The 26,847-nt window shown below is 43.1% G+C and overlaps 3 protein-coding genes across 3 annotated transcripts; 2 read left to right on the top strand and 1 right to left on the bottom strand.

Moving 5' to 3' along the window:
* Positions 1–1,729: 1,729 nt before the first annotated feature.
* ACOD1 (aconitate decarboxylase 1) lies at positions 1,730–8,900 on the top strand. Its single transcript, XM_035320301.1, has 5 exons — positions 1,730–1,785; positions 3,247–3,408; positions 4,521–4,610; positions 6,432–6,637; positions 7,449–8,900. The coding sequence occupies exons 1-5, from the start codon at positions 1,774–1,776 to the stop codon at positions 8,401–8,403; spliced, it is 1,425 nt and encodes a 474-aa protein (XP_035176192.1). The 5' UTR covers positions 1,730–1,773; the 3' UTR covers positions 8,404–8,900.
* A 1,317-nt stretch (positions 8,901–10,217) lies between these two features.
* Positions 10,218–15,137, bottom strand: LOC118163579 (glutamine amidotransferase-like class 1 domain-containing protein 3A, mitochondrial). The gene is made up of 4 exons (XM_035320343.1): positions 14,924–15,137; positions 13,659–13,830; positions 11,605–11,809; positions 10,218–10,516 (listed from the first exon to the last, which is right to left on the bottom strand). Exons 1-4 carry the CDS (start codon positions 15,029–15,031, stop codon positions 10,324–10,326), a joined length of 678 nt encoding a protein of 225 aa, XP_035176234.1. The 5' UTR covers positions 15,032–15,137; the 3' UTR covers positions 10,218–10,323.
* A 3,612-nt stretch (positions 15,138–18,749) lies between these two features.
* CLN5 (CLN5 intracellular trafficking protein) lies at positions 18,750–26,622 on the top strand. The gene is made up of 4 exons (XM_035320330.1): positions 18,750–18,951; positions 21,344–21,509; positions 22,743–22,968; positions 25,876–26,622. The coding sequence occupies exons 1-4, from the start codon at positions 18,854–18,856 to the stop codon at positions 26,385–26,387; spliced, it is 1,002 nt and encodes a 333-aa protein (XP_035176221.1). The 5' UTR covers positions 18,750–18,853; the 3' UTR covers positions 26,388–26,622.
* The last annotated feature ends 225 nt before the right edge of the window (positions 26,623–26,847 follow it).

Raw genomic sequence — 26,847 nt, 5'->3', positions numbered from 1 at the left:
CCTGCTTCAAGGACGTGGTCAAGCATCACTTATTTGTGGGAAGTAGAGAGTAATTTCTTTCCTCTGTGCCTTCCCATGGCCTTTGCTTGTTTTGTTTTGTTTTGTTCTTTTACCTTTCCCCCTTTTCCCTTTAGTTAATTCATTTAATTAATAATAATTTTCCCTTAATGATTATTTTTACTTTAATTAAATTATCCTTATCTCAACATGAGTTGTTTTTTCCCTTTCTTCTTCCCCTCCTCTGAGCAGGAGGGGGAGTGAGAGAGCGGTTGTGTTGGAGTTTGGCTGCCTAGCAAGGTAAAACCACCACACATCCATAATCAGGCACAGGTAAAATAGGCAGATGTTTGGGCTGAAGCTGTCTGAGGAACAACTGATGCCCTCCTGTCTCTTTTTACATGCCCGTGCCCTCCCCAGATCTCATACAATACTGCTAGCCCTACTCCTCTCTCCCTCTGCTTATGTTGCAAGATTGAATTTTGTATTTCTGAGGCAATGAATCAGTTTTTCCTGACAGCTGAGAATCCCTGAACTGGCTCTGGAGGGAGGCTGGATGCAGAAAGGGGCCTACTGAGCATCACAGGTGGCACAGGGAGAAGTGCATGTCCAGGGACAGGAGCAGGGAGAGGATTTAACCTGGGACAGGACTGTCCCTTTCTGTAGTAGTTAGATCCACTCAAATAAATGTTAATTTCACCTGTAGATCCATGCTGTTCTCTGTCTGGAAGCACTTGGGGGTTGGAGAAAGCTTTACAAAATGATTTAAGGCTGGGCTTAAAGGGCTGAGGCTCCTCTAAGTAGGTTTTAGGCAGTGAACACCAAGGTGCAAGACTGTAACTCTGAAAAGATATGCTACATTGCTCCCTAATCCAGAACACGCCTGAACTTCAGACATATATTAATTTTTAATTCTGATTTATTTAGTGGTTCATGCTGTTCTGGGATCTGTTGCATTCCTGATGGGATGGATGGGCGTGGATTTCTCTACCTTGTAGTAGTCTGAGACTGCCACAGCAGTGAAAACCCTTAACTGGTGATGGGTGAAGTGCCTCTTCCTCAGGGAAGTCATGAGATGCCTGAGATACAGAAAGCTTGCTAGTAAGAAGGAATCTGATTTATTTGCTCTCATATAGTGAGTTATGGTTTTAAAGCACTATCAAATGCCAAGAGACACTAACCCAGCATATGGTTTGAAATTCTGATGGTACACAATACCCATGTCTGAACTGCATGTATTACACAGCAGACAGATACAGTGAGGGGAAATAAAGTATATATAATAGGACATTTAAGTTAAAACAGCTTTTTCCACCCTGTATTCTGGTGCTGGGTCAACTTCTCTCCTGGCCAGTAAAGTTATCCACAGTGTACCGTGGTCCCCCAAGGTCAGCCTGACACACCTGGTGACCTCTTCTCTCCATGCTCCCAAATGTAAGGTATTCAAATCAGTATTCTAGTTTCTATCTGCTGATAAAATATCACATATATTAGTTCACTCATGACATGTGAATGTGACTGGCAAAGTCCCATCCTTGTCCACATGTTCGATCGGTTTATAGCACAGTTAGTCAGAGGAAAGTTGAAAGTGAAGAAAAAGGAACATTTCCACACAGAGGAGGAAATGGGCAGGACAAGATGAACACCAAAACAGGCTTAATATGCCCTCCCCCACTGCAAACACATGTATATAAGTAGTGAAAGAGAGGTTTCCCCAGCTCCCTGGCTATCACTCATTCATTGCTTCTCTCTGGGACCACGCACCATCCCTCCAAGATGCTGGCAAAGGTACTGTCTTGTTTCTTTGCACTGTAAGGTGAACTTTTCTGTGTAAGCATTTGTTGTATCCTCACTGTTGATGTTCAGTGGGCGTGCATCACGCTGTGGGATATGTGATTCCCCCGCTTTAAATGTCCCGTGTTCCTCAAGATAGTCTTAATGCTTTAGCACAGAGCTCTGTGAGAACTTACCTGAAATAACAGATTCCCATCCCTGGAGGTGTTCAAGGCCAGGCTGGATGGGGCTTTGAGCAACCTGGTCTGGTGGGAGGTGTCCCTGACCATGGCAAGGGGGTTGGAAGTAGATGAGCTTTGAGGTCCCTTCCAACCCAAACCATTTTGTGATTCCATGATTCTGTGATTGATTCTATATAGTTCTGATCAACATTGCCAGGAGAGAGAAATCCAGTAAGAAGAGTGCAATGAAAAGCTACTAGCATAGTAGGGGTGAGCCTGTACTGAAAAGGAGAGAGCAGCACAGTGAAGTTTATTTAACTTAGCCAGATGAAGCCCAAGAGGAAATACTATCACTGTGTGTGGATATGTGCAAGGGAGCAGAGGAAAGGGAAGAATGAGAGTAAGTGGGAAGAGATGATTTCCAAAGAGATGATTTCCAAAGGAACTTTCTAATTGAGATATTAACAGCAGCTCCAGTCAAGAAGAAGCAGGCTGAGTTTGCATAATGGGTCAGTGCCCAATGGGAAAATTAAAAAAAAAAAGGCAAAGGAAAGAAAAAGAAAAAGAAAAGCAATATAATTCCCAGATCAGCAGGAGCCAGGAACAAGGAATCACTGCTTTTCATAGAGTCAAGACCTTGCCTTGGAGAAAGGCTGGATCTGCAGCTGAGCTGGAGTTCAGTGGGAGCTGGGAGCCTGGAGCAGCGGGTGCAAGGTAACGCTGCCAAGTCCCCTCTCCTGCTGAGCCCCAAGCTCAGCAAGGCTTGTGATAGTAATCCTGCTTCTTGGGGAGATTAAATCCTGCCTCCTGGAGTGCTAGTGGCTGTGCGGGCCTGAACTGCCACATTCCCACTGACTTCAGTGCAATGGAAAGGTGCTATGGAAAGCCAGGTGCTTTTTGCTTGTGTTTCTTTATATTCATATACTTCTGTGTGTGTTTATGTAATAAACGTATAAATATTTATATACTTATATATGTCTTGCAAAGTCACATCACCTGCAGTACTTAGCCTCGAGGACTTCAGGAGGAAGCAGCAGAAATGGAGAACAGATAAGGACACAAAAGAAAGTAAAACCAAAACATAAATAACTGTATGGCATTTCTGGGAATAAAAAGGGGAAGAAATCAAGCCTTTGTTTTGCTGATGCAATCTGTGCCAGCATGCAATCTGTGCCAGCAGTAACCCCAGACAGAAAGAAAAAAAGAAGAAGAAAGAAAGTGTTTTTTGTTTGTTTGTTTGTTTGTTTGTTTTAATAAAGGAAAATATCTAATTTGTTTATTTTTTCCCTCTCAGACAGTTACAGGAAACTTTGCCAATGTGATTCATGGTTTGAATGCAAACCACCTGACAGACCAAGTCATTCAGAGAAGCAAGCGAATGATTCTGGATACTCTGGGAGTAGGCCTTCTGGGGACCAGCACCGAGGTCTACCACAAAGTGAAACAGTACAGCAAAGTAAGTTTGGCATTCAGAGCATACCCTAAGGTTTACCTACAGGAAAAGCAAGGGATAATATGGTCTATAAGGGGAAACTGTCATTGCGAAATTATTTGGGGGATGGAAAGAGGGAGGCAATGTTCTTCCCACTGGAGATGGGGAAACCTCATTGCTTGAGTTACTTTTAACTCTGGATGGGGAAAGCTCTGTGTAACAGACTGTATGCTAAGACTCCCCCACCACAAGCAGAAAACAGTTTATTAAGAATGCCTTATTTTCTTTCACTTATGAGATCTTATTAAAATCACCAGCAAAGCAAACATTACTTAGCACTGGACTTCCCAACATCAGGGACAGTTAAATGGATGAAAAGTTAGTATTGGTTTGTTTTCAGTCCGCAAAATAGAACTGTCTGAGGTACATTGGTCACATCTCTCCTCCAGTCTTGCACTGCTTGTGCTAAAGGAATACTTGACCCCGAGGCGAGCCCTTCCCAACACAGGACTGCATCAATGAGGATGGGGTTTAGCCTGATGTTTTACTGCTAATACCTGGCTAGTTGGGCTCGGGCTACAGAACGCTGCGTGACAATAAGGTTCCTTGCACAGATATCCCCCCTCCCAAACTGTGGTGGTTATTCCCTTTTGTTTAATTTCATAAAGATATTTTGTTGGTGAAAAGATCTGCGCATCAAAAGGAGAGGAGCAGTGCCCTTCAGAGCATGGGGGTACCAGCATCAGGAGGCCACATATCATTTACCAGGGTCTACTAAAACGTTGAAAGACCTAACTTTAAATGTAGATTTTTCCCAAGAAGATGACAGCCCTGAGGGAATTGCCAATGAGCAGTGAGAAGGGACATGGGGCCAGAGGTTTTGTGGAGGTACTGAATGGCCAGGTCCATGCCATTGGCCTGCCCCCTGTGATCTGTTTGGGTGGAAAGGGCCCTTGACAGAGGTCATCAGGAAAATGAGTTTCTTTTCATACTTTCCAATATAAAGGTATTTCTCCTATGAAAGGGAACAGTTGGGTCTCAAGAGGATAGGATATGATTTCAGTTACATCAGAGATACTGTGCACGTCTATCCTTGGTTTCAGGACTTTGAATTAATTGATGTCAATTTGTTCCAGATCTACAGCTCAGATATATCCAGTACCATCTGGGGCCACTTGGATTTCCGACTGCCTCCTCTGTATGCAGCTTTTGTGAATGGAGTGGCTGTAAGAGATGCTCTTTTATTTGCTCTTAAATCATACTAATTGATTCCATTCTCGCTCCAGAGAACAGCATGCTCCTAAAATCTTAGTTTACTTTATTCTTGTGCCTGAAGCCTACTACAAAACTTCACTAGTGTCTTTCCCTAATGTGCTTCAACTTTCTTCCAATGAGACCAAGCTCAAGGTACAATATAGATCTGCATCCCTTACCTTTAATTTGGGATTCAGGGCTGTTTTCAAAGGTCAGAACTCTGCAGCTTGTTACTGCCTGGCTACAGCAACTGCATAACAAAGAGATGCTCCAGCTCTCACTGGTATCAGCAGATTTCACTCCAGCTTGCAAAGTATAGTAACAGAAAAACACAGATACAGCCATATGCATGTATACATACACACATACAATATATCACAGAACAATTTAATCTTCAGTCATGCAGTTTGCAAAAGCCAGTTATGTATTTTGGACACATACTTTGCCAGTAAAGCATAGATTGGCTTCCCAGAAGTCTGCCTAAATTCAAATTTAGGCTGAAACCAGGTGAACTCAACAGATGCACCAAGAGGTAGGAGTAGACAAATTAGGCTATTACGCAAAACTAGAGAAGGTGACCATCCAAGGAAATGATACATTAAGCCTATCTAAATTCATGTGTCAACAAGACCAGAAGTCGTATCTGACACCTCATTTCCAGTATAGAAAAAACTGGAAATGAGATACAGTACCTCTTAGTGAAGACACCAGGAATGCAGCTTACAGAGTATCAGGCAGTTCTCATCCTCCCGCGCGCAGGGCATCCTCACAGCTGACATCAGGACTCTTCAAGGCAGGAACCTGATTTCCCTCTGTCTGTCCAGCAAGGCAGTCCTTGAAGCCTGGCCTAGAGTTTGACAGAGGTGCGGAGGCCCAGCATTGCAGGGCAAGAGCTGAGCACCGGGGAGTACTGCCACTGCCAGTTGGTAAATCTCTGAAGGAAGATGTGGGCGAATGGGTGTGAGGGTTCAGATTCTGAGGCATTACTGTATTAAAAATGCTGTTCCTGATGCTCTCTGGTCTTTAGGACTCAGAGAAACACCTAAAAGCTGGCCTCTGGGTGTGGGAGAGAGAAAACATCTCCGGATACTCTTAAGCTAAGCAGCTTGTCCCATTATTAAGATTGTAGATTTCTCCTGCTCCCAGGAACTCCAGGTAATCTGGCTCCTCATGCAACATGAGGACGTGCTCAAAATTCAGGCTAAAGTCTGATTTCCATTTGTAGGCTTGAGCTGGTTGCACCAGAGAAGTTATTCTGATATAACTTTGTTAGTGGTGTGGACTTGGGCTGCTATAGCTCTAGTGGGGTAAGCCCTAATGCCAGCATCAGTTGCAGCACAGGGGAAGTCAGTTCATTAAGTTTTTATATTGTTCTGAGGGGAAGTGAAAATTCACCATTCATATGGCGAACCTAAAATTGCTGCTATAATTATACCATAATTATATCATCTAATTAAAGATGTAAAAGGCTATTGTAGAAAAGAAGAATCATTGTCAAACTGGTTTTAGACTGGTGCAACCTGAGTTAGAATTATGAATTAACCTGAAATAGAAGTTATATATATATATTTATTATAAAGCATGATGAATGCTTTTTATTGCATTTCCACTTCTCATACAGCCATGTTGAGAGTAAAGGACTTAGAATAAAGACTTTTTAAGTTTCACTTTCTAATGAAAAACTAGTTTTCCAGTCTCATTTACACCTGCTACACTATTTTCATTTGATTTAGCCAACCTTGCCAAGTCCGAGTTTATTGCTGATGACAAATCGAAACTTCTCTTTCTGTTAGGTGCACTCAATGGATTTTGATGACACGTGGCATCCAGCTACACACCCCTCTGGGGCTGTGCTCCCTGCCGTGATTGCTCTCTCCGAAGCCTTTCCTCAGAAGAAAAAAATCTCAGGTCTTGACCTGCTCTTAGCTTTCAACGTGGGAATTGAGGTGCAAGGCAGGTTGCTACGTTTTTCCAACGAAGCCAGGAATATTCCAAAAAGGTACATAAAAATACTTCAAGTAGAATGTTAAATAGAAGTGTTAATATACTTAAATAGATAGCACTTAATACACAAATGGCATAGTTAATCATATTTTCTGTTGTTTGTCCAGCAATTTTGGAAAGATTCAATCGAATCTTAAACATGAATAGACTTACATGACTCCTTACTGCTCGGGTAATCGATTTCTTTTTGAGAGCATTGATCAGCTTACAAGAAGGCTCTGCTGATCTCTCTATTAATTAAAATCAGCAGCAAAAGAGTAACATTTACCAGCACAGGTCTAAAGAACTGAAGAACATATATGACCTTGCTCACTTGCTCTCAGCAGCCTGGAGCCACCTGTGCTGGGCTCAGAGCAGAGCCCAAGACGACAGGGTGGAGGAAATGCCCTCGAAGTATGGGATAGACTAAATGTCTCCTTGGTAGCTCCTGTGTTTTCCCTCTACCTATTTTGCAAACCTGGTTCAGATTAATAGAACTTGTGTCCTCCAGTATGTATAATTTATGGATGGGGAAAAACTGTGATGCTTTTGCAATTTTTCTCTTCAGTATACCTTGAACTATGAGCAGTTCTAACTTTCCAACTGCTTTCTGGGGAGGCCCTATTACAAGTGGTATTATTCCAGCTTAACTTTTTCCTGGGGAAAACAGCAGTTTTTTCCATTAGGACCACACCTGAATTATGAATGGATGCTTCTTTACAGTCCTGTCCACCTTCCAATGTAGTAAAGGGAAATTGAAGCTTGCATATATAGTGAATTTGGGTGACTTTCTGAAATATGGTAACAAAGAGATTTTGTTTTCTCAGGTTTCACCCACCAACTGTGGTTGGTACAATGGGGAGTGCAGCAGCTTGCGCAAAACTGCTAGCTCTTGACCGGGTGAAATGCAAAAACGCCTTGGCTATTGCTGCCTCCTACGCAGGTGCCCCCCTGGCGAACGCAGCAACCCAAACGAAGCCCCTCCACATTGGCAACGCTGCCAAGCACGGACTGGAAGCAGCTTGCTTAGCCTCACAGGACCTTCAAGGAAACAAACAGATCTTGGACATGGAGTCAGGGATGGGTGCCTTTTACACAGATTACAGCCCACAGTCCCTGCCAACCTTGCAGTCCTACGCCTGGCTGCTGGACCAGCAAGACGTGGCCATCAAGCGCTTCCCTGCTCATCTTGGTACACACTGGGTGGCTGATGCAGCGTCTTCTGTTAGGAGGAAGCTCGTAGAGAGCAGCGACAATGTGCTTCCCCTTGATAAAATTGAAAAAGTCATTGTCAAAGTCCCAGAAGTCAAGTACGTGAACAGACCCAACCCGAACTCGGAACACGAAGCTCGACACTCCTTCCAGTTCGTTGCCTGCTCTTCTCTGCTGGATGGCAGCATGTCAGTCCAGTCCTTTGCCAGTGAGAACATCCACCGCCCAGCCTTACGGGAGCTTCTCTGCAAAACTCAGCTAGAGCACCCTGCCGATAACAAACCTAGCTTCGAGAGTCTTTACTGCGAAGTGACTGTCGTGCTTCAGGACAGCAACACGATTAGCGACCGCTGCGACACCTTCTACGGACACTGGAGGAAACCTCTGGCAAAGGAGGACCTGGAGAAAAAATTTCAGTCCAACGCTTCTGAAGTCCTCCCTGCAGAAGCCACAGAAGGCATTATAGAGACTGTGTACAACCTGGAAAAAGTAAAGGACTGTTCCATATTAAGTATGTTTCTATCAGGACAGTCAGCTAGAGCACTTTCAAAGAAGCTGTGCTTACTTTGAAGTTACAGCTAAATGCTCTTCACAAAGCAAACAAAATTCAGGAAGAGCCCTTAGTGACTCAAGCACTTTTAAATTGGACTTACTAACACAAGAGCCATTGTCAGGCCAATATTCTGGTTTTTGACTAAGTAATTTAGAAATAACATGCACGGTTCAGTCAGAGAGGCTGAAGATCTGCTGGCACAGTCTACTTCAATTATCTTTGTATCTCTAGAGGCAGAGCACTGTCTGCGTACTGCATAAAAATTTCCCTAGTCTTCTGCCAAAAGAAGCCTGCACATTCTGCTTCTGCAAAATCACTTTGTAAAGGAAATCCAAATTCTGGAGGAGTATGGAAATGCTGTCTCTGTGAGAAACACCACTGTGGGGACAGAAAATAAGTCTCTAAACATGTATTTCTGTACATTTAGCTATAAAGTCTCCTTGAAGAGGCTGCCTCCTACATCAGAGCTTCGACGTTTGTAGCAAAACACACATACAAAACAGAGTAGGAGCTCTTAATACTCTGCAGTAAGTCAGGCTTTGCTATCAAGACTGGAATGTTTTTCATCACAGTGCTGCACAGCAAGAGGGACAACTCTGCACTCCTAGAACCATTATTTCCCAATCCCCTCTTTTGGCTGCTTAATTGTACAGGCTTATTCCTGCTGTATTCCCACTTCAGTTACAGTTCTGAGACAACCAGAAACTTCTAACAACTGTGCATTTAGGCTGGGGGATGTTTATTCTTAGTAGGCAAGAAACATGTTACAGTGAGAGTGTGGTAGTCCTACATTTTCTGACTGCATAGATGTAAGCGTAGTCCTGGTAAGAGATACACTATGCTCTTGTGAACAATTGCAAGTTTTTAATAAGAAAACTGCTTCTGCCGTATTTCAAGTTTATGCTCAAGCTGTTTACTACAGATTATCTGCCATCTAATTACTTTGATAACCACTCAGCACCGATTAGCGATGCCATGTTTAGGAGATTACTGCAGACACTGCAAATCATGGCTATAAGACATGTAGGTATCAAGGCACTTATGCTGCAACCACCAGGTGACCACAGTGACAATCTACTCACCTTGGTAACCAGCTCTGGGAATCTTTAGCCCCCTTGAGCCTCACCACTTTTACTTCGACAGGGCCTTGAAAGATTGTGCTTCTAATAGAGGCTAACTTTTGCCCACATTTATAAGATCAAAGAAGGTGTTGTGAGGATACATGAAGTGTACCTACTTTAGGGCACTGAAGTAGGTTAAAAAAAAGTTTAAAAAATAAAAATAAAGCTACTTCATTTTAGTAAAAAATATTTCATTTATTACACCAATAGCTGTATATTTCCCACATGCAAAGTATTAATTTGTACTTCAGTTCTTTGTACTTAAGTACTTTGTACTCTGACTCTTGGTCAATAAAGTTAGTTTATCTAGGGGGTTCTCCGTTTTTTTCAGAAAGCCAGGAGTTATGCTTGCTTAAAGATTTGCAGGCGGAAAAGAAAAAAAAAAACTCTCTCTTTTGGTTAGAAAGTACAATTAAATTACTCATCTATACTGAAGATACAGACACATTTACAGCTGTCATCTGTAATTATACCTGGGTAATCCCAAATGTAAGTTACGGATAATCATCAGCAATGTGAGAAAAATCCATTGGATGAGAAGGGTGCCTACGTTACTTACCAAGACTAAATACATTTGGATTAATAAATCAACAAACACAGCAACTTCAACACATGCTTTCTATTTTAAGGGAGAAACAAATACGATAAACATGGCAATAACTATCTGATGAATACATCAGATTAAAAAAAAAACACACACACACACCAAGAACTGTGAAGTTTGATAGCTACATTATTTTATTAATACCATCAAAAGAAGCTAAATGCTCGTGCTTTGCTAAATTGGATTCCTTGCAGAAGTCTGTACCTTCCCATTCAGGCAAGTTTCAGGACTTCCTCTACCATTGTTCCAATTCCATCAAAGATTTCGTGCAGAGGAGCCTTGCACATGAAAGCACAGGTAGTAACTATTTTATTGGCTTTATCCACGTGGGATTCACTTACATCTTTGCAAATGTGCTTACATCCAAGCTCTGCTATAGCAGATGCTGTTTCAGCATCAGGAAATCTGTAAATACAAAATATGGCAATTAACATAAGAAGAGATGATACAGCCATATAGTTCTGCCAACATTAACTTGAGTGAGAGAACAACATTAAGTGACAATATTTAAGTGACTATGTAGTTGATGACAAGGGAGTAAAAGACCTCTAGTGTCAGATCATCCCCATAACAACTCATCCAGTATCTCTGAAATGCAGTCACGATGCTTGAATCACAGAATCACAGAATTTTCTAGGTTGGAAGAGACCTCAAGATCATCAAGTCCAACCTCTGACCTAACACTAACAGTCCCCACTAAACCATATCCCTAAGCTCTACATCTAAACGTCTTTTAAAGACCTCCAGGGATGGGGACTCCACCACTTCCCTGGGCAGCCCGTTCCAGTGCCTAACAACCCTTTCGGTAAAGAAGTTCTTCCTAACATCCAACCTAAAACTCCCCTGGCACAAGGTACAATCCTGTTTAACAAGCTTTGAGTACATTTATAAGATGATACCAACTGCAGCAATAATTAATCCTCAGCATTTTCTGATATGGCAGCTGAACTTGCAGAAATGTTAGACCTGTTCCAGCACCTCCAAATAAGGTCTTCCACTGGGATTCTGCAGTGAATTTAATTTTCTAGGGATAAGGCAGGAACAGGAAGATGTAGGAAATACCTCCCTATTACTGCTGATATGAAATTCCACTCAGAAAGCTTATCAAGAGTCAACAGTCCTTGAAGTAGCACTGATTTCTGCCACGGCCTATTCCCACATGCTTCCCCTAAATTGGCCCCAGTCCACTACCAAGAGAAAAATTTCACTAAAAAACTGTGAGCAGACAAAACCTCACAGACACAGTTTAAGTGGCCACTCAAATTACTAAGTTTTTAAATCGCAACTGGGCAGATACCTATCCTTCATTTGCACATTTGCAACATGAGTCAGAGACTTCAGAGGTATTAGGTAAGTAAATTCAGTATCTCACTTATTATGAGCTAAAATCCAAAGGATTGCTGACACCAGAGACCTCAGATTTTAGCACAGAAGACTAGTCATTTTCTAATCCTAATTCCCCCATAAATTAACTCCATCCATTTCCGTCTTACCTTCCATCTACGTTTTTGTCTTGGCCAACTGTGACCTCACAACCAGGAAAGACTTTAGCTGCCAGGACCGGCGATATACAGCACAAACCTATGGGCTTTTTAGCTCTGTGGAAAGCTTGGAGTGTGGAGTTCACGTGCTCGTTGACAGTACAGTTCTTGCCATCTACAGCCCAGGAACACAGATTCTTTGCTACACCAAATCCACCTGAAAGAAAAATTTAAAAAATTAAAAAAGATAAAAAGAAAAAAAAGAAAAAAAAAAACTCAGATCTAAGACTCTGTCAAAAGCCATTGAATTCAGTACCTGAGAGAAGTTTTGCTTTTTACAATATAATCATGGTATACATAGGACTTTTACATTACCATACTGAAAGCTTTCTGCACATGAAACATGATGGGTTTATAATGTTACAAGGTTAGCTGAAGATTTTTTTATACCAGATACATTACAGAGGCAAGAAAGCTTAATGTTTCTCCAATAAGTAACAAGTAGAGAAACTGCAAGGCTTGCATTCTTATGCTAGTCACTGGAAAAGCTGCACCACCTGGTACACACCCCCTCAATAAGCAAGAGGGAGAGTAGAGGAAAGACCAACAATGCTTAGAAGTGCAGTTCAAAGGAGTAATGCAAACAGTGGTTTGCCCCCTACAGTAATTTAGCTCACAAGTTTTAGTTCAGAAGAGCCCTCCTGCCAAATTTCACCTAGAGTTTAAAATACATATATATATACATATGATAAATAAAAACAGAACAGATAATACCTAAAAAGGAGTTGGTAACATACAATATTCTGAGACATGCCACGTGTGAATGATAAAAATAACCTATTAGAAATAATGCTTAATTTTGACTGTCTAGAAGTTGGTTACAACAATCCTTTAATTGCATTTAATCTTCATGTAATTGTACAGATTACATTTTGCAACACGCATTTGTTGGATTTAGAACTATCGGAATTATCAAAGGTTATTATTAAATGTAACATCCATTATATTTAATTCTTTATACATAATAAGAACAACATTAACTTTTCTACAATAAGCAATTTTCCAGACCAATTTCAAGGGACATCAAGAAGTTTTGCATTTTTATTATTTTTGCTTTCACTCAATCCCTTTTGTTTGCTGTTATCTGGAATGTCTGAGGTAAGGTTTTAATTTTCAAACTTAATATAATTTATTTCCCTGTAACAGTTATTACTGCAACTCCCCTGAGCTCGGGTTATAATAGAGCATGAAATTAACATGGAAAATATTTGCTAGCCACTACTCCCAGATCAGCCCTGATGTCGTGGACTCAGGGAAGCTCTGGATTTCCCAGCGTGATACACACACTCCCTCTGCTGGCCTTACAACAGAAGACAGCACAGCAACTTCAAAGCCAGTATTCAGACACAGTTGTGATGACAGTATTTAACAAAGTTATGAACATTCTGGAAAGCGATCTTGAGCAAGTCACACTTTTCTCATTACGCTTTAGTTTCTTCATTTCTGAAATTACTGCAATTACCTACCTCTATCTAAAAGGCAACCTTGTGGCCTATAAATAGTTATCCACAAAGATATTTAGTGTCACTTGATTAGCAGCAGACCAGACACACAATTAAAACAAGATGTGGCCACATCTGACATTGAGCATGTTGGCAACCTGTGATTCTGCCAACAATTTCAGAGGCCCTAAATTGGAGGCACTACCATGCCACACCACATCCAGGCCTTACTTTTCAACTCTAGTCTGTGTTCTTGTCCACAAGTAGGTACTGGAATCTTAACAATCTTTAGAAGTAAGGAATAGTCTGATGTATATTCCAACACCAAAACAACACTGTCATTTTAAATTAATGAACTATAAAATAATAAATAAAATAAGATGACCTGTCAGCTCACAAGAGCTTGTTAAAACATTCTTATCCACAAAATAAGAAAAAAAAACATACCTCTCAATTTCAAGAGAATAATTTATTATTATACAAATGAATTTAAAATATAAAAGCAGAGACAAAGCATTCTTTGCAATTGAATAAATCATAAATTATTCTTTTAAAAGCACCTACCAGGGAAAATAACCGCATCAAATTCACTGACTTTCAGTTCAGCCAAATCCTGTATGTTTCCTCTTGCCAGCCTGGCACTTTCAACTAACACATTCCTCTTCTCATCTGTTGGACTTCCTTTTAGGTGGTTGACTACATCCCTTTGCTCAATATTGGGGGCAAATATCTTCACCTAGAATACAGAAATGAAACAATTTTGTGTATGTAAATATAACTCTTACACATCAGTGACAATGAAGGTCATTTAGTGAAACGAGGTTGTTTTTTTTTTTCCCCAAAGTCTCTCCTCCAAGACAAGTGGATTCCACAGGCCTGATCTATTGCTTTAAATAACTAAAAAAAAGACATGATGTATTAGGGTGGGTAAAGCTAGCCATTCTCCCCATCCTGTTCCTAAGCCTTTTTGATAGGACTGCATTCTTGAACCAACATTGCCAATTCTGCCAGGGCCTGCCTTCACTCTGCGGGTAACTGGAAGGCCAAGCAGCACCACAGTTTATACCGGCTGCCTGAATGGGGAGGCAGCAGAGTCCGCAGAAAAGCTGCTCTTATCTGTCACAGGATCAGGGTACTAAAACAATTGTTAAAAAAGTTTAATGGATAGAGATGCAAACTTTACAAGCATTCTAGTACAGATGTTATAGTTACTCACTCTCCTAAGACTGGTAGCTGGAAGTAGAAAACAAAACATGGAAGAACACGTACTGCGACGTAGAGAAGGTGAAAGCTGAATCAAAAACATAACGCTTTGGGAAAGGTCTAGCACAGGGGCTGGTATGTTTTGATGCCTGCTTTGCAGACTTCTCGGTGCTGGCTGTGTTGGTTTTAGAGAGGATAATTTTGTGCTAAATATGGGGCTTATATTTTTGTTCGCACAGTGGTGGTGTCTCCGTCAGACCCCTGAGTGACCACTTTGTGTCACCGGACGCCACAGACAGGAACAACGCACAACACTGCATCCGGGTCCAAACTTCTCTAGCGAATCCGAGTTACCGAAAGAATACCACAGACAGCTAACACACAACAAACAGGCAAATCTATGCGAGAGCTAGAGCCTGACTTTTGCGAAAGCACTCAGAAAGCGGATCAAGTTCGACCCCATCCCACTTCTAGCTCTCCAGAGGTGCTGCCTCCCCTTCGCTCCCTGCTTCTGACCCAGGGACGGCTTTGCGGTGCCCCCCAGCCCCCATGCCCAGGCACCCCTCGCCCCGGCCGGCCTGCGGCGGTGAGGACGAGCCGCGGCGGTGGGGCCGCCGCGCTCCTACCTCGGCGCTGCCGCGGCTGAGGTGCACCAGCGCCGCCGAGGCTTCGTGAATCTCGCTGCCATCAAAAACGCCGCAGCCGGCCAGCACCACCGCCACCCGCTTCCCCATGGCGGCTGGGGGAGATCGGCAGTACCGCCCCGGGAGCTCGGTCGGGGGCTGGCCGAGCCGCGGAGGGGTTCCCACAGCCCGTCTGCCCTCACAGCACCTCCCCCAACTTGCGCCTGCGCTGCGGCAGCCGCCATTTTGTAGCTCCGGCCGCGCCGCCCTGCCCTGCCCTGCCCTGCCCCTCACTGGGGCCGGCAGGGGTCACACACACCTACGGGGAAATTTGAGTGGATCAGTCCCAACCCAGGGAAATACAAAATATAAACCTATTTTGTTTAGAGTGGAGGGGCAGTTCGACACCCTCATTAACACGGGAGTCCCTGGGCTCAGCTGCAGGAGCAGAAGGGTCGGCTAGGTTTGGGCACTGGGGAGCCAAGTCCTCTGTACTGGAGTCCTCCTCATGCATGAGGGCTAGGCAAACGCTGATATCTGGAAAGAGTTTTAATTTCAGTGCATGTATGGAGATAAGAGTAGATTCTGAAACTCTCAAGTGTGTTAGGGCCAGGATTGTTAAAGCTAGGGGACTGAGCACCTTCAGAGCTGGAATTCCCTGTTTTTCTGTCATTACTAACTAGTCTTCCTATGGACCCTGAACCTAAGCTGTAGGTAGCCTCATCTCCAGTATCGCTTCTGGTCCTGCTTCATGGATGATGAAGGATCATCCATGGATGATTGATGGATGTCACACTTACAGATAGCCCTTTTTTCCTGGATTGGCTTTGGATCTGATTGGGAAGTGATATTTCTGTCTACTTCAGATCCACCATGTTATGTCCCTGTGCCATAGTCCAGCTCCAATTTCCTCATGCTGTTTCTGCCCTGTGACCTCATCGCAGCCCTCTCTCTTAGCTCCATGTTCTCATCCCAGCTCATAACATGTGCCGGCACTGGCTCTGCATCACCTTGAAATAGCACCACGATGATTTATCTCTGGCCTGGGCCACAAGGGCAAATAGCAATAAAAGCACTTCACAAGGGGCCCACCTCTTACACCAGGCCTTTTCAAGCTGTGAGAACACACCTTGGGGGGGGAGAAGCTGCTGTCATGGCCCTGGGTGCAGTAATAGGCCTCAATTACCCTGGCCAGCCTCAGCTGGGGCTCCACCCTCACCAACTACAGCCAGGGGCTCCACGTAAACTTAGACCTAGGCATCCGGATGTGACCTGAGCTATGCTGTAGGTGCATGTGCATGTCCAGTTCTGTCTCCTGCAGCCCTGACAAACAAGCTGTGAACTTATGTTGCAGGTAGCCTTCAGTCTTGTCTCCTGCGTGGAGCCTAGAGACATATTATAGGTAGTCCTATCTCCTGGCTGGATGCTCAGCTTGACTCTGCCTTGCTGTGTCTAGGGCTATTGGTGGATCCAGTCACAAACACATTCCTGTCCCCATTTAGAAATTCCAGGACTGTACCATGGTCACTCAAGTCACCGTCCCAGCTATGGTCGCCTCTCCTCCTGGCTTGTCCTCTCTTGCAAAGCAGCCCTCCTCCTGCTGTTCCCTGACATCCCTACAGCTAGCAGAGCTAGCATAAGCAAGTAAAGTTGGCATCTGACTTCAAATAGTCATGTATTTGGAGTGGCAAAGAGAAGTCACTGCTCTGCTACGTGGCATCACTAGGGTGCTAGGGCAGGTCAACAGCTGATGACACTGAAAACTAAATTAGCTGTTCCAAACGACAACTTTTGGCTGCAGCAGCAGGCTTTTTTTTTTTCCCCTTTTTTCTCAGTTCATTCCATCTTGTGTCTCTCACAGGCAGAGGTGAGAAGATGCTGTTTTATAATGGGAAAACACAAAAAATCTTCTTGTTTCAGGAAAATGTTTGTCTTTCAATGCTCCAAAAAATGTATTAGTACAGGAAATTTGAAAAAAAAAAAAAAAAGAAAGAAAAAAAAAGAATGCAGTCAACTCCAAAAGTTCAGCTTTGTAGCTAATCTCATTGTTTTTTGTTTGTTTGTTTTTTCCTCAAAGCCTACTAGTGGACAAAGGTGGAGATCAGCTCAGTGAGTTGACAAAAGGCACTTTGACATGTTTTTGGGTAATTAACTAGACAGCTGCTGACTCGTACTGCTGGCATGTGAGCTTTTTAGTTCAAGTATATTTATTCAGAAATTCATTAATCATTTACTTTCTATTTTAAAATGTGGTTCACATTATAACAGCTTGCATGAAAAAAACAGTACTGTGCTGCAAAAGTTTCCTACGGAATGCAATGAAGTGAGATACAAGAAGGCTATTAAAATGAATATATATATATCAAACAGATTCGCCATCTTAGTCATTTGGCCAAACACCGTCTGGCCGAACAACCACAGCAGTGAATACTTACTAGTCTGCGAAGATGCTGAGCAGATGACTAAGAACAGGTTCGTACCGTATTTCTAGTTTGGCTAATGAGCAGCTATGGCACCTTCATTATTTCACTTTGTTTCCCTCCAGCCTGGTTTCATAGAAGGGACAAACTGTACTTCTTTTATTTCAGAAACCACTCCCAGAGTTGCACGTCAGAATCTCTAAAAGTCAGAAACACTACTGTATTCAACACAAATGCATACTGTTTTGAACAGATGGAAGGGATGGCATCTTGTAAAACATTCAAGCTAGGAAGCAAAAATGAATAATTGCACATTTTATTTTATAAACATAAAAGAGAGAGATTCACTGTAAAGCAGACATACAGAATACATGAGATAAAAATTAAATATGGAAGTATATGTATGCAATGAGCTACATAAATTTTAAAGATAAGCAGTAAAAAAATCAGGTAACAATGAAGCAAGATACTGAAATGTTGATGAAATTAAATATTTTAATAGCTCTGTTATCTTAAAAGTTTATAAACAGGTTAAGTAATTTCAGCATTATCCAAACAGATATCCAGCAGCCTATTCTGCATTTTTATGTAGGATGCGTTTTATTTTCCCTCGGATGTGCTGGGTTGAGTATAGTGTAGCTTAGTGCTGAGAACTGGTAGCTCTTCAGGAGCTTTCATGAAATGAGCAGTAATATCTCTCCCAGCACCTCACAGTCAAAGTCCACATCAAAGTTATTTACCCGGTGAACAGCACAGCACTAACCAGCGCTTTAACTGCAGATGCCAACAACCAGACAGCCTCCTGGACTCTGATACTGGCATACCCTGTTTTAAACTCTACAGATGTGGGGGGAAAAAAGCTATGTTTCCCACACAGATGCTGCTCGCAAACCTGTCTTGACCTTATTTCTTAGCCAGAGAAATCCTCCTTCAGTCAAGTGACATTTCCTTTAGTCAGTCATAGAGATACGACTAAGATAGCCCTAAGTAATGGGGAAATAGATCCCTTTGGCAATGGGGATATCTCTTTGGTAATGGGGAAAATAACCTCACAACTATTTTTTCCCCCAATACATCCACATGCAGTCAAGTCAACTATTTAGTGTCACATACCACTAGACATTAAAGTTTTCCATTAAAATACACTATTGTGCTTTGTCTCTTTCCCGATACAGCTTAGCTTCCTTCACAGGTGCATGCAGGCCTAGTTCCTAGAAAGGACATTTGAGAAAATTTAGCAGCTCTGTACGATCCTTGAGTTCAGAGAAACCACGCGAGCAGGGTAGAGTTAACACTGCCTGTCAGCACCCTGTCACGCGCGAGGACCGACTCAACTTGCGCTTTTCCCAAGCACAAGGGGGAAAAAGAGAGAAAAAACAAACAAACAAACAAAAAAAAAAAAAACACTGCAACTTTCGGCATTTCTTTTGGTCCCTCCCTCTCGGCCTGGCCCCCTGCCGGTGCTCGGGCGCTGCCGTGCCCGGCGCGGAGCCCACGGCCAGGCCGCACCGCCATGAGCGCGGCCGGCCGCTGCCCCGGGCTGCTGCTGCTGCTGGTGATGGCCGCCGGGGGACTGCGCTTCCCGCAGCGGCACTGGCCGGTGCCTTACAGGTGAGGGACGGCCCGAGGGGAGCCCCCGAGGGGGCTGGGGGCGCCGCAGACCCCTTGCAAAGCCCCGCGGGGAGGTGACGGTACCGGGGGGAGCACGCCGCAAAATGGGGGAGCCCCCGCTGAGGGGCAGGCGGCTGAGCGGGTCCGTGCCCCTCACCCTGTCGCTGCCGTGACAGGGAGCGCCCCGCGGGTGTAAAAAAGCTGGCTAGGTGCTCAGGTTTGGTCCTGTAAGGCCTCGTTGCAGTCGGTATCAGCTGATTGCGCTGGCTCGGCAGTTGCTTTCGTTTTTTTCCCGGTCCGTAGTGGTGCCGGGGTGCCCTGAGGTGCGTGCCGCTCGTGCTGCCGCCCCGGTGCTCTCACGGGACTTGGTCATCTGTGTGCTGATCAAGCCCAGTTAGGGAAATCCTGCAAATATGTCCGTTTCTGTTCGATCCCACTTTCATCTGGTAGGTCCCGTTCTCAGAATTAGGACCTGGCTAGAGCTGGAAACCCCACCAGGCCTCCCGGGTTGTGTGGTTTTGTTTTCGTTTAGTTTAGGGAGGTTACACACAGCTTCACCCTTCTAATAATACTGGTATCTGGCTTGTCCTTAGTACTGCGTTTGGTATAGCCCACTCGCAAGTAAGGGAACAGGTATCACATATTTGACCTGTTAGCTGAGCTTTTCCTCCCAGAAATGCTTTAAAAATACTCATTTAATTCATTTTTTGTAAAAAGTTGTGGTGTGGAAATCAGGCTTTTTTTTTTTTTTCTTTTTTTTTGTCAATCAAAATTCACTTCCTGTGCCTGTTGATGAGAAATGAAATGGAATAAAACCCCGCTTGCTGCTCCATAGCTATTTTAGCTTCAGAAGGAGGCGTGGTACTGTGGGGAAGGTGGAGGACCATGTAGTGTGCGCCTGCGTTTTACTGAACTGAAGAGACAGGACTTTGGGTATGCTAAGGGAAAGACCCTCTGCGGGAGAAAGGCTGCACTTCCATGTGTATTTTGTGGAGGTTTGCTGTTTGCAGAGACGTATAACCTAGTTTAACTGCTACCTAATGAATACCTGAAGTTTTGAAAGCTCATTGTTTAATTCCTAGCAGTTACGTTTTTATCAAGTGATGTCTCAGGAATCGATCTTGTAGTCATGAATCTTTCAGATTTTCCAGCAAGTTCAGTAGTTGCAGAACCTAGTCTCAGGGTGATCAAAATCAGAATACAAACCTGTTGGTCAGTCCGAGACCGGCATTCAGACATGCGGTATTTTAATGCTTTTGAACTTCCTCGTTCTCTTGTCACATGCAGTGTGCACCGGGAGGGGAAAATGAAAATATTGTAATTTAGAAATAGGGCTTAAATGTATGGATGGCATAAGTCTTTGTTTTCTGGTTGTGTGCTCTTGCTCCAGCCATACTCTCTTTTTTTTTTTTTTTTTTTTTTCTATTCAGCACAGACAAAATAAAATTAGAAATGTCAAAATGCAGCAGCAAGCATGGAAAAGTCCACAGGGAAAATCCAGTGTCTAGACAGAACAAGTGACCTTAGTTGGCTCAGAAAGTCCGGTGTCATTGAATCATTGCTTAACTGGGGGATCTGGCTCATTCAGTAGCACCGGACAACAAGTGCCAGGATGTGCTGAAATCACAGGCTGTGCTCCGGATGGGCTGTGTGTGCCAATCTACCTTGTTAACAGGGATCTAGGAGCCTTACTTTAAATGAAATAAAGTGAATGAGTTGGAAGGAGATTGGGAAAGGAAGACTTGCCAGAGGGCTGTGGAGGTTTTGTTGTCTTTTTTGTTGTTGTTTTGTTTCCCTCTTTGTATATGGTGGATTTGTATAAGTGGATTCAGTCTTGGGTTTTTTATGTTTAATGGGAACAATGACTGGAAAAAGTGGACCACAGTTCTTAGACTTCTGTCTAAATTAGCAAAGAGTAATGACATTTCTTTCTTATATTGTCAATATTCTAGAGTAAGAATGGCTCCATCTGGGAAGCTATTCCTATAAAATAGATTCCCAGAGCAAACTGGTCAGTCCCTTAGGAGAGCGTTTTTGAGACAGATGGGTCTCAAGCCATCCTGTAATCAGCATTTATATCTCTTTGATTCTGCGAGTATTAGTCATCCTTTGTAATTCACATGATTTCCACTTCTTAGCCATCAGCACTATGTACAACATGACTTGTGTTTGCACTCTCTGTGGCCTGACGTCCTGTTTCTGCAGACACACGCCTCAGCAGTCCCGTGAACTGGTGCACTCCAAGTGTTGCAGCATCCAGATCACAGAGTCTGCCTTTGGCAGGTGCTGCACACCTGACCTCTCCAACTCAGGCTCTCAGGAATTGGAAAAGCAGTTACTCCAGCCGTGAAGCTGTGCTGATCATCCCGTGTGCTTCTCTTTCTCAACGCAGGCGCTTTGATTACCGTCCAAAAACCGATCCTTACTGCCAGGCTCGTTACACTTTCTGTCCCACTGGCTCTGCTGTTCCGGTTATGAAAGAAGAAGACGTCATTGAGGTGTATCGATTGCAGGCTCCAGTATGGGAATTCAAATATGGGGATCTACTTGGACATTTGGTAAGGTTTTGATTCTGTTTAGCAAAGCTATAGCAACAAATTCACTTGCATTGAACAGCAGGTGTCAAGAGTGAGAGCTGTAAAATCAGGATAATCTTGTATGGAAGATCACTGGAGCACACGAGCTAGGCTGTCTATAGGAAACATACCTGAAGAGCAGCGAGTTCCAAACAAAAGTTGCAGAATTTATCTTGGCTTAAGAAATACGACCAGCACTCTTGATGGGTTTGAATGTGTTCCACGACAGACCTGTATGTTGGAAATATTTCATATAAACACATCATTACATTTTGGGTTTCTTTCTTTTTTTTTTTTTTTTTTTTTTTTTTTTTCTCACTAGCTCTGCTTCTAGAAATCACACTCATTTGGCCCCTTCTGTCAGATGAAATGTCTGCTTGGTGTGCTAACTTCTGTTGCAAAAAACTTGGGTTAAGTTTGCATGAACATGGATATCTTTCGGGGTGGAAAACTAGCCGGTCAGAATGGCAGATCATAGGGAGTTGGTTGCTTTTATGGTTCTTTTGTGGGTATTATGATTAGTATTGAACTAAAGTCTATTTGTGGAGTCATGCAAATATGAAAGGATCTCAACTTGAACAATATTTGTAGCTGTGACAGTAGTATAAATAAGCTTCAGAGCACTATTCCTAATGACTAAAGTAATGCTAATGAACATGAAATAGCAACATCAAAGCCAAGCACAGAGTCAAAAATGGAAATAGCTTCAAATATCGTCATCTTAGTTGTTAAACTAAGACTGAATTTATATATTTACTGTCCAGCTTTTAAAATAAATATTTACCACATTCCTTTTGTGGCTTTCAGCGCTTTTTGGTAACTTAGTTCTGCTCTGCGTTTCTTTGATACCCTTGTGAGTCAAGCATTCAGAAGTAAATGTGAGCTTTGATGATGAGCTCCCGCTGAGTATGTGCCTCCAGATAACTGAATATATGGTGGGTAGATAAAAAAGCACCGAGACAGCGTGACTCCAAGTTAGCAGTTTGTGCATGATACAATCTAGTGTGTTGTGCAACAACACTACTGAAAACTAAGATGATGCAGGAACTACTTTCCCTTTTCTCACCCTGCTACTCAACAGCTCCCAGGTGTCTGATCTTCCGTGAAGGTCAAGCTGATGTCAGTTTTATAGGATCATTTTTCTTTATGTTAAAGTTTGTGTTTATTTTTTTTCCCTGTGTTCTCCCCATCTTTTTATTTTTTTTTATTTTCCAGAAAATTATGCATGATGCTGTGGGCTTCAAGAGTGCTTCAACTGGCAAAAACTACACGATGGAGTGGTATGAGCTCTTTCAGCTTGGGAACTGCACATTTCCGCATCTCCGGCCTGGAATGGATGCACCGTTCTGGTGTAACCAGGGAGCTGCTTGCTTTTATGAAGGAATAGATGATGCACACTGGAAGGAAAATGGAACTTTGGTTCTTGTGACCACAATATCAGGTATGTTCCAGATGCTTTGGATGGTGCTAATATAAAATATAGTCAACCTTGTCTTCATGTAAAGCGTACAATCATTAAGGTTGGAAAAGACCTCCAAGATCATCTGGTCCAACCATCCCCCTACCACCAATGTCACCCACTAGATCATGTCCCTACGCACCACATCCAACTTTTCCTTCAACACCCCAAGGGACGGTGACGCCACCACCTCCCTGGGCAACTCGTCCCAATGCCTGACTGCTCTTTCTGAGAAGAAATGTCTCCTCATTTCTACCCAAAGCAGTATCTTTTTGTATGTTTTGTAGGTTATTTGCAATGTTAGTGGCTGATGCTACTAATTTCAAACTGAAGCATTATCTCTGCCCTTCTTCTTAATATCAATCGTGATATTCAAAGGCTGCCGCCTTTTGAACAATGCACGCTGAAGAGCTGTTTAATGGGTGCCATTTGGTGTAGCTGTGTAAAAACACTTGAGTCCCTTGATGATAAAAATAGCAAAACAGCTTGTAGAGAACAATTATGGACTCTCTTCACATGCTGTCCTCAAAACAAAGGCCTGTTATTTGTGAAGTGGCAGATGACTTCTGAGACAGGAAGAAGCGGTGAAAATGTGTGCATTACCGAGCAAACAGTTAAGGAAGGCATATTTAGAAATACTCGTAACTATCAAAAATATTCATCTCAATTTCCATCCCCCACATTTTGTGGCATAAAAACTGTACAAATGTCCCTAGTAATAGGTCTCTCTGTCGTATGTCATAAAACAAAACCAGATATATACACCTCTAAATTTGCGGATGATCACCACAATAACTTCCTGATACATACTGAAAAATGAAATCCTAAAATAAAAAGGTCATTGGAATAAATCTGGTTGATTACTGTAGTAATGCAGTGACTTGTGAACAAAGCTCCCTGAGGACTCGAGAGCTGTAGCTTTGCGCAAACAGAACAGCTTACTCTCTCAAATGAGTGCAATAAGTGGTAGAGGGGACACCAGAGTGTGGAATTGCTACAGGTAACACAGCATGGTACTTTTTCTTTTCCCACTTCTACCTTCAGCCACTTGCTGGACTCGGTCCCTAGGTTCTGTCGCTGGTGCAGATAAATTCTTGGTGGTTCTTTAAGCAAGCTGCTTTCCTCTGAGTTTGTATCTCATGACTGAAGATATGGTTGGATTCTTTTGTACGAATACCAAGTGAAATATTTCAAACAGTTCTGGAATTCGTAATGCTCTCTATCTGTATGGGTTATTCAATGCCTGAGAAAGGTGAGACCACGCCAGTGCCTTGTAGAGGTGTTGTTACTGTCCTTCAAGGCTCTCTTGCTTCCCGTTTCCACAAAACTTTTAGGAATGTGGCAGTTCTGAGTTTTGAATTGTCTGAATTTGACTGTGAAATCTGAAAGTTTCCATGGAAGAGAGTGAATGGATGCAAGCACAGATGGATAGCATTATGAGCTAAACTCTTCCTTCAGGAAGCAGGCAAAAATCATCCCATCTTGTGGGAGAGCACTCTAACACGTGAAACACCTGGACCTTTTTTGCCCTTGCAAGATCCTATTGAACTCTTTGTCAGCAGTGTCAGAGAACACAAGGAATCATTTTCATTTCCTTTTAAGCAGCATAGGCCAGGTTAATGTTACTTAGGGGTGCGTTTCTTTTGTGAAGTTAGGGCAGGGATACCCAGAGTCTGAGGTTTTGACTGTCTAGGCATCATCCAACAGGTTGTTGTGGAGCCATGCATGAACCTGTAATATTTTTGTTTGGTTAACGATGTTAAGTCCGTCTTGGTCTTGTTAGGAGAGACAAATCCTGTTCAGTGACGTACGTTGCAGAATACCCACTGGGGAGCTAATCTGGTAGGAATTAGAGAAGATAAAGGGAGCCGCAAGCCCATCTACAGTGTACAGTAACTACAGTTCTTGACACAGATTTTAATGACTTGCTGCTCTATTAAAGCGAGTAGTGGGCAATTAAAAAAGAAATTAACCAACACTTTTCATTAAACAGAATGATTGTCATGCTCTCTGTGAAGCCCCAAAGCTCTTTAAGTGTGCAGTGAAGAGCAAGTTGCAATGGGGGCAGCCTAGGAGGACAGAGTGCAGAGCTTTTGTTGCTCTGTGGTACTCACTGGCATGCGTGCCTTACCATGGGATAAGCGTGAGATGTGTTCGCTCTCTAATGACGACCAGACCCAGAAATCTGACCTTCGCAGCCTGTTCAGGGGGATTACGTGTGGCGCGCAGCACCCGTGTACAGGTGTACCCAGCGCAGTGAGTGAGGAAAGAGAGGGATAAGGGCTAGGCTGAAATGGATCGCTAGGAGTATGGGGGAAAAAGGCAGATTTAGCCCCATGCTCCAGGTCTGTTCTGACAGATGCATCCACCCGTAGGAATCTATCAGAGAGATAAACTGGGTTAGAGATGTCTTCCTCATTTCAGCTGTGAAATTGCCCATCACCAGAACACTCCAAACTTGTATTAAAAAAAAAAAAATCCTCCAGGTATTTAATTTTCCTGGTCTTCAAATTCCACTGATGTCTTTTGGCTTAGTTTGACGTTGATGGCTGAGGAGCTGCTGAAACAGAAGAGTGTCTCAGTCAGAGGTTGCTTAGGCTTCTGTGGAGAGGCATGAAAAATCCTGCTCTGAGCTGCAGAATTTGGTTAAAACACCTGTTGCACCGGTGAATACTGACAATATCTTCTGTAGGTAGTAATAGGATAAAACAAAATGAGGAGTGCCACGATCATCTGAACTTTGAATGTTCTGGCACAGTAGCAGGAAATGGGGGCATAAAAAGGAAGTAAAGTTTGAATAACTTAAATGTAAGTTGTTATATGTAAATATTAGTTACATCTTTGTGTTTGTTACCTCATCGCCGTAATGCTTGCTTTCATCTCTTACAGGAGCCATGTTTAATGAAATGGCAAAATGGGTGAAGTACGACAATGAGACTGGCATTTACTACGAGACCTGGACAGTTCAAGCAAGCCCTGACAAAAAATCCATAGTCTGGTTTGACTCTTACGAATGCTCTAAATTTATACTGAGAACGTACCAGAAGCTGGCTGACCTGGGAGCTGTGTTTAATAAGATACAAACAAACTATACCAGCATAATTCTGTTCAGTGGAGAACCTATCTATTTGGGAAATGAAACATCTATTTTTGGCCCTCGAGGAAACAAGACACTGGCAGCAGCTATAAGAGACTTCTACTATCCCTTCAAACCTCATAAGACAGTCAGAGAGTTTTTTGTGGATCTGTTAAAAATAATCGATTGTGTCATCTTGAATCATGAGTTTTACCTCTTTTACAACTTGGAGTACTGGTTTTTACCTATGAAGTTCCCTTATCTCAAAATAATCTACGAAGAGGTTCCTTTACCTGTTGGCAGCAAAACTTCTGTTGGTGTGTAATTGCTTCCGGAAGAACCTGATTTGTCCTCTTGCCAGAAGATGCTAAAGGATTTTGGAGTGCTCCCGCAAGGGCGTTAAAGTGCTGTATGTCTCAACACTAACTGTAAAAGCTGGTTTACAGCCACATGAAGAATATGCCTTTTTATCATACGAGCTGCCTAAGTCCACGAATGCTTCAGCATCCCTGACTCAGCCGGCTTCTTTGCAGCCGTGGACAGCAGCTGGCCAAGGGTGAGCTGATGCAGCTCCAGCTCGTGGTTAAGCCGCAGCACCGGAGGTTGAAGTGGAGCCAGCCTGCCTGCCCTGCTCTCAGGCTGTTGCCACATTACGTAGAAAGCACCTGGCCACCGGTGGATGCGAGACACAAGCAGTGCGAGGAGCTCCTGGTCTGACCAATCCAGCTGTCTGTGTGCTGGGGCTCAGAAACACGAGTGCCTCATTCCCTCAGCTGTGCCTTAGA

This window comes from Oxyura jamaicensis, chromosome 1 (assembly GCF_011077185.1).
Source record: "Oxyura jamaicensis isolate SHBP4307 breed ruddy duck chromosome 1, BPBGC_Ojam_1.0, whole genome shotgun sequence".
Taxonomy (NCBI): Eukaryota; Metazoa; Chordata; class Aves; order Anseriformes; family Anatidae; genus Oxyura; species Oxyura jamaicensis.
The sequence above is the reverse complement of the archived record's forward strand: the minus strand, read 5'-3'. Positions and strand labels throughout refer to the sequence as shown.

Bases quoted from the DNA above. Each gene is read 5' to 3' on its own strand.
- CLN5 (XM_035320330.1), top strand. From the start codon at position 18,854: ATGAGCGCGGCCGGCCGCTGCCCCGGGCTGCTGCTGCTGCTGGTGATG. The intron at 18,952-21,343 runs GTGAGGGACGGC...TTCTCAACGCAG, and splicing joins CACTGGCCGGTGCCTTACAG to GCGCTTTGATTACCGTCCAA. The intron at 22,969-25,875 runs GTATGTTCCAGA...CATCTCTTACAG, and splicing joins TCTTGTGACCACAATATCAG to GAGCCATGTTTAATGAAATG.
- LOC118163579 (XM_035320343.1), bottom strand. From the start codon at position 15,031: ATGGGGAAGCGGGTGGCGGTGGTGCTGGCCGGCTGCGGCGTTTTTGAT. The intron at 11,810-13,658 runs GTAGGTGCTTTT...TTTTTCTTTCAG, and splicing joins TGATGCGGTTATTTTCCCTG to GTGGATTTGGTGTAGCAAAG. The intron at 10,517-11,604 runs GTAAGACGGAAA...TTGTATTTACAG, and splicing joins GACAAAAACGTAGATGGAAG to ATTTCCTGATGCTGAAACAG.
- ACOD1 (XM_035320301.1), top strand. The intron at 4,611-6,431 runs GTAAGAGATGCT...TCTTTCTGTTAG, and splicing joins CTTTTGTGAATGGAGTGGCT to GTGCACTCAATGGATTTTGA. The intron at 6,638-7,448 runs GTACATAAAAAT...TTGTTTTCTCAG, and splicing joins GCCAGGAATATTCCAAAAAG to GTTTCACCCACCAACTGTGG.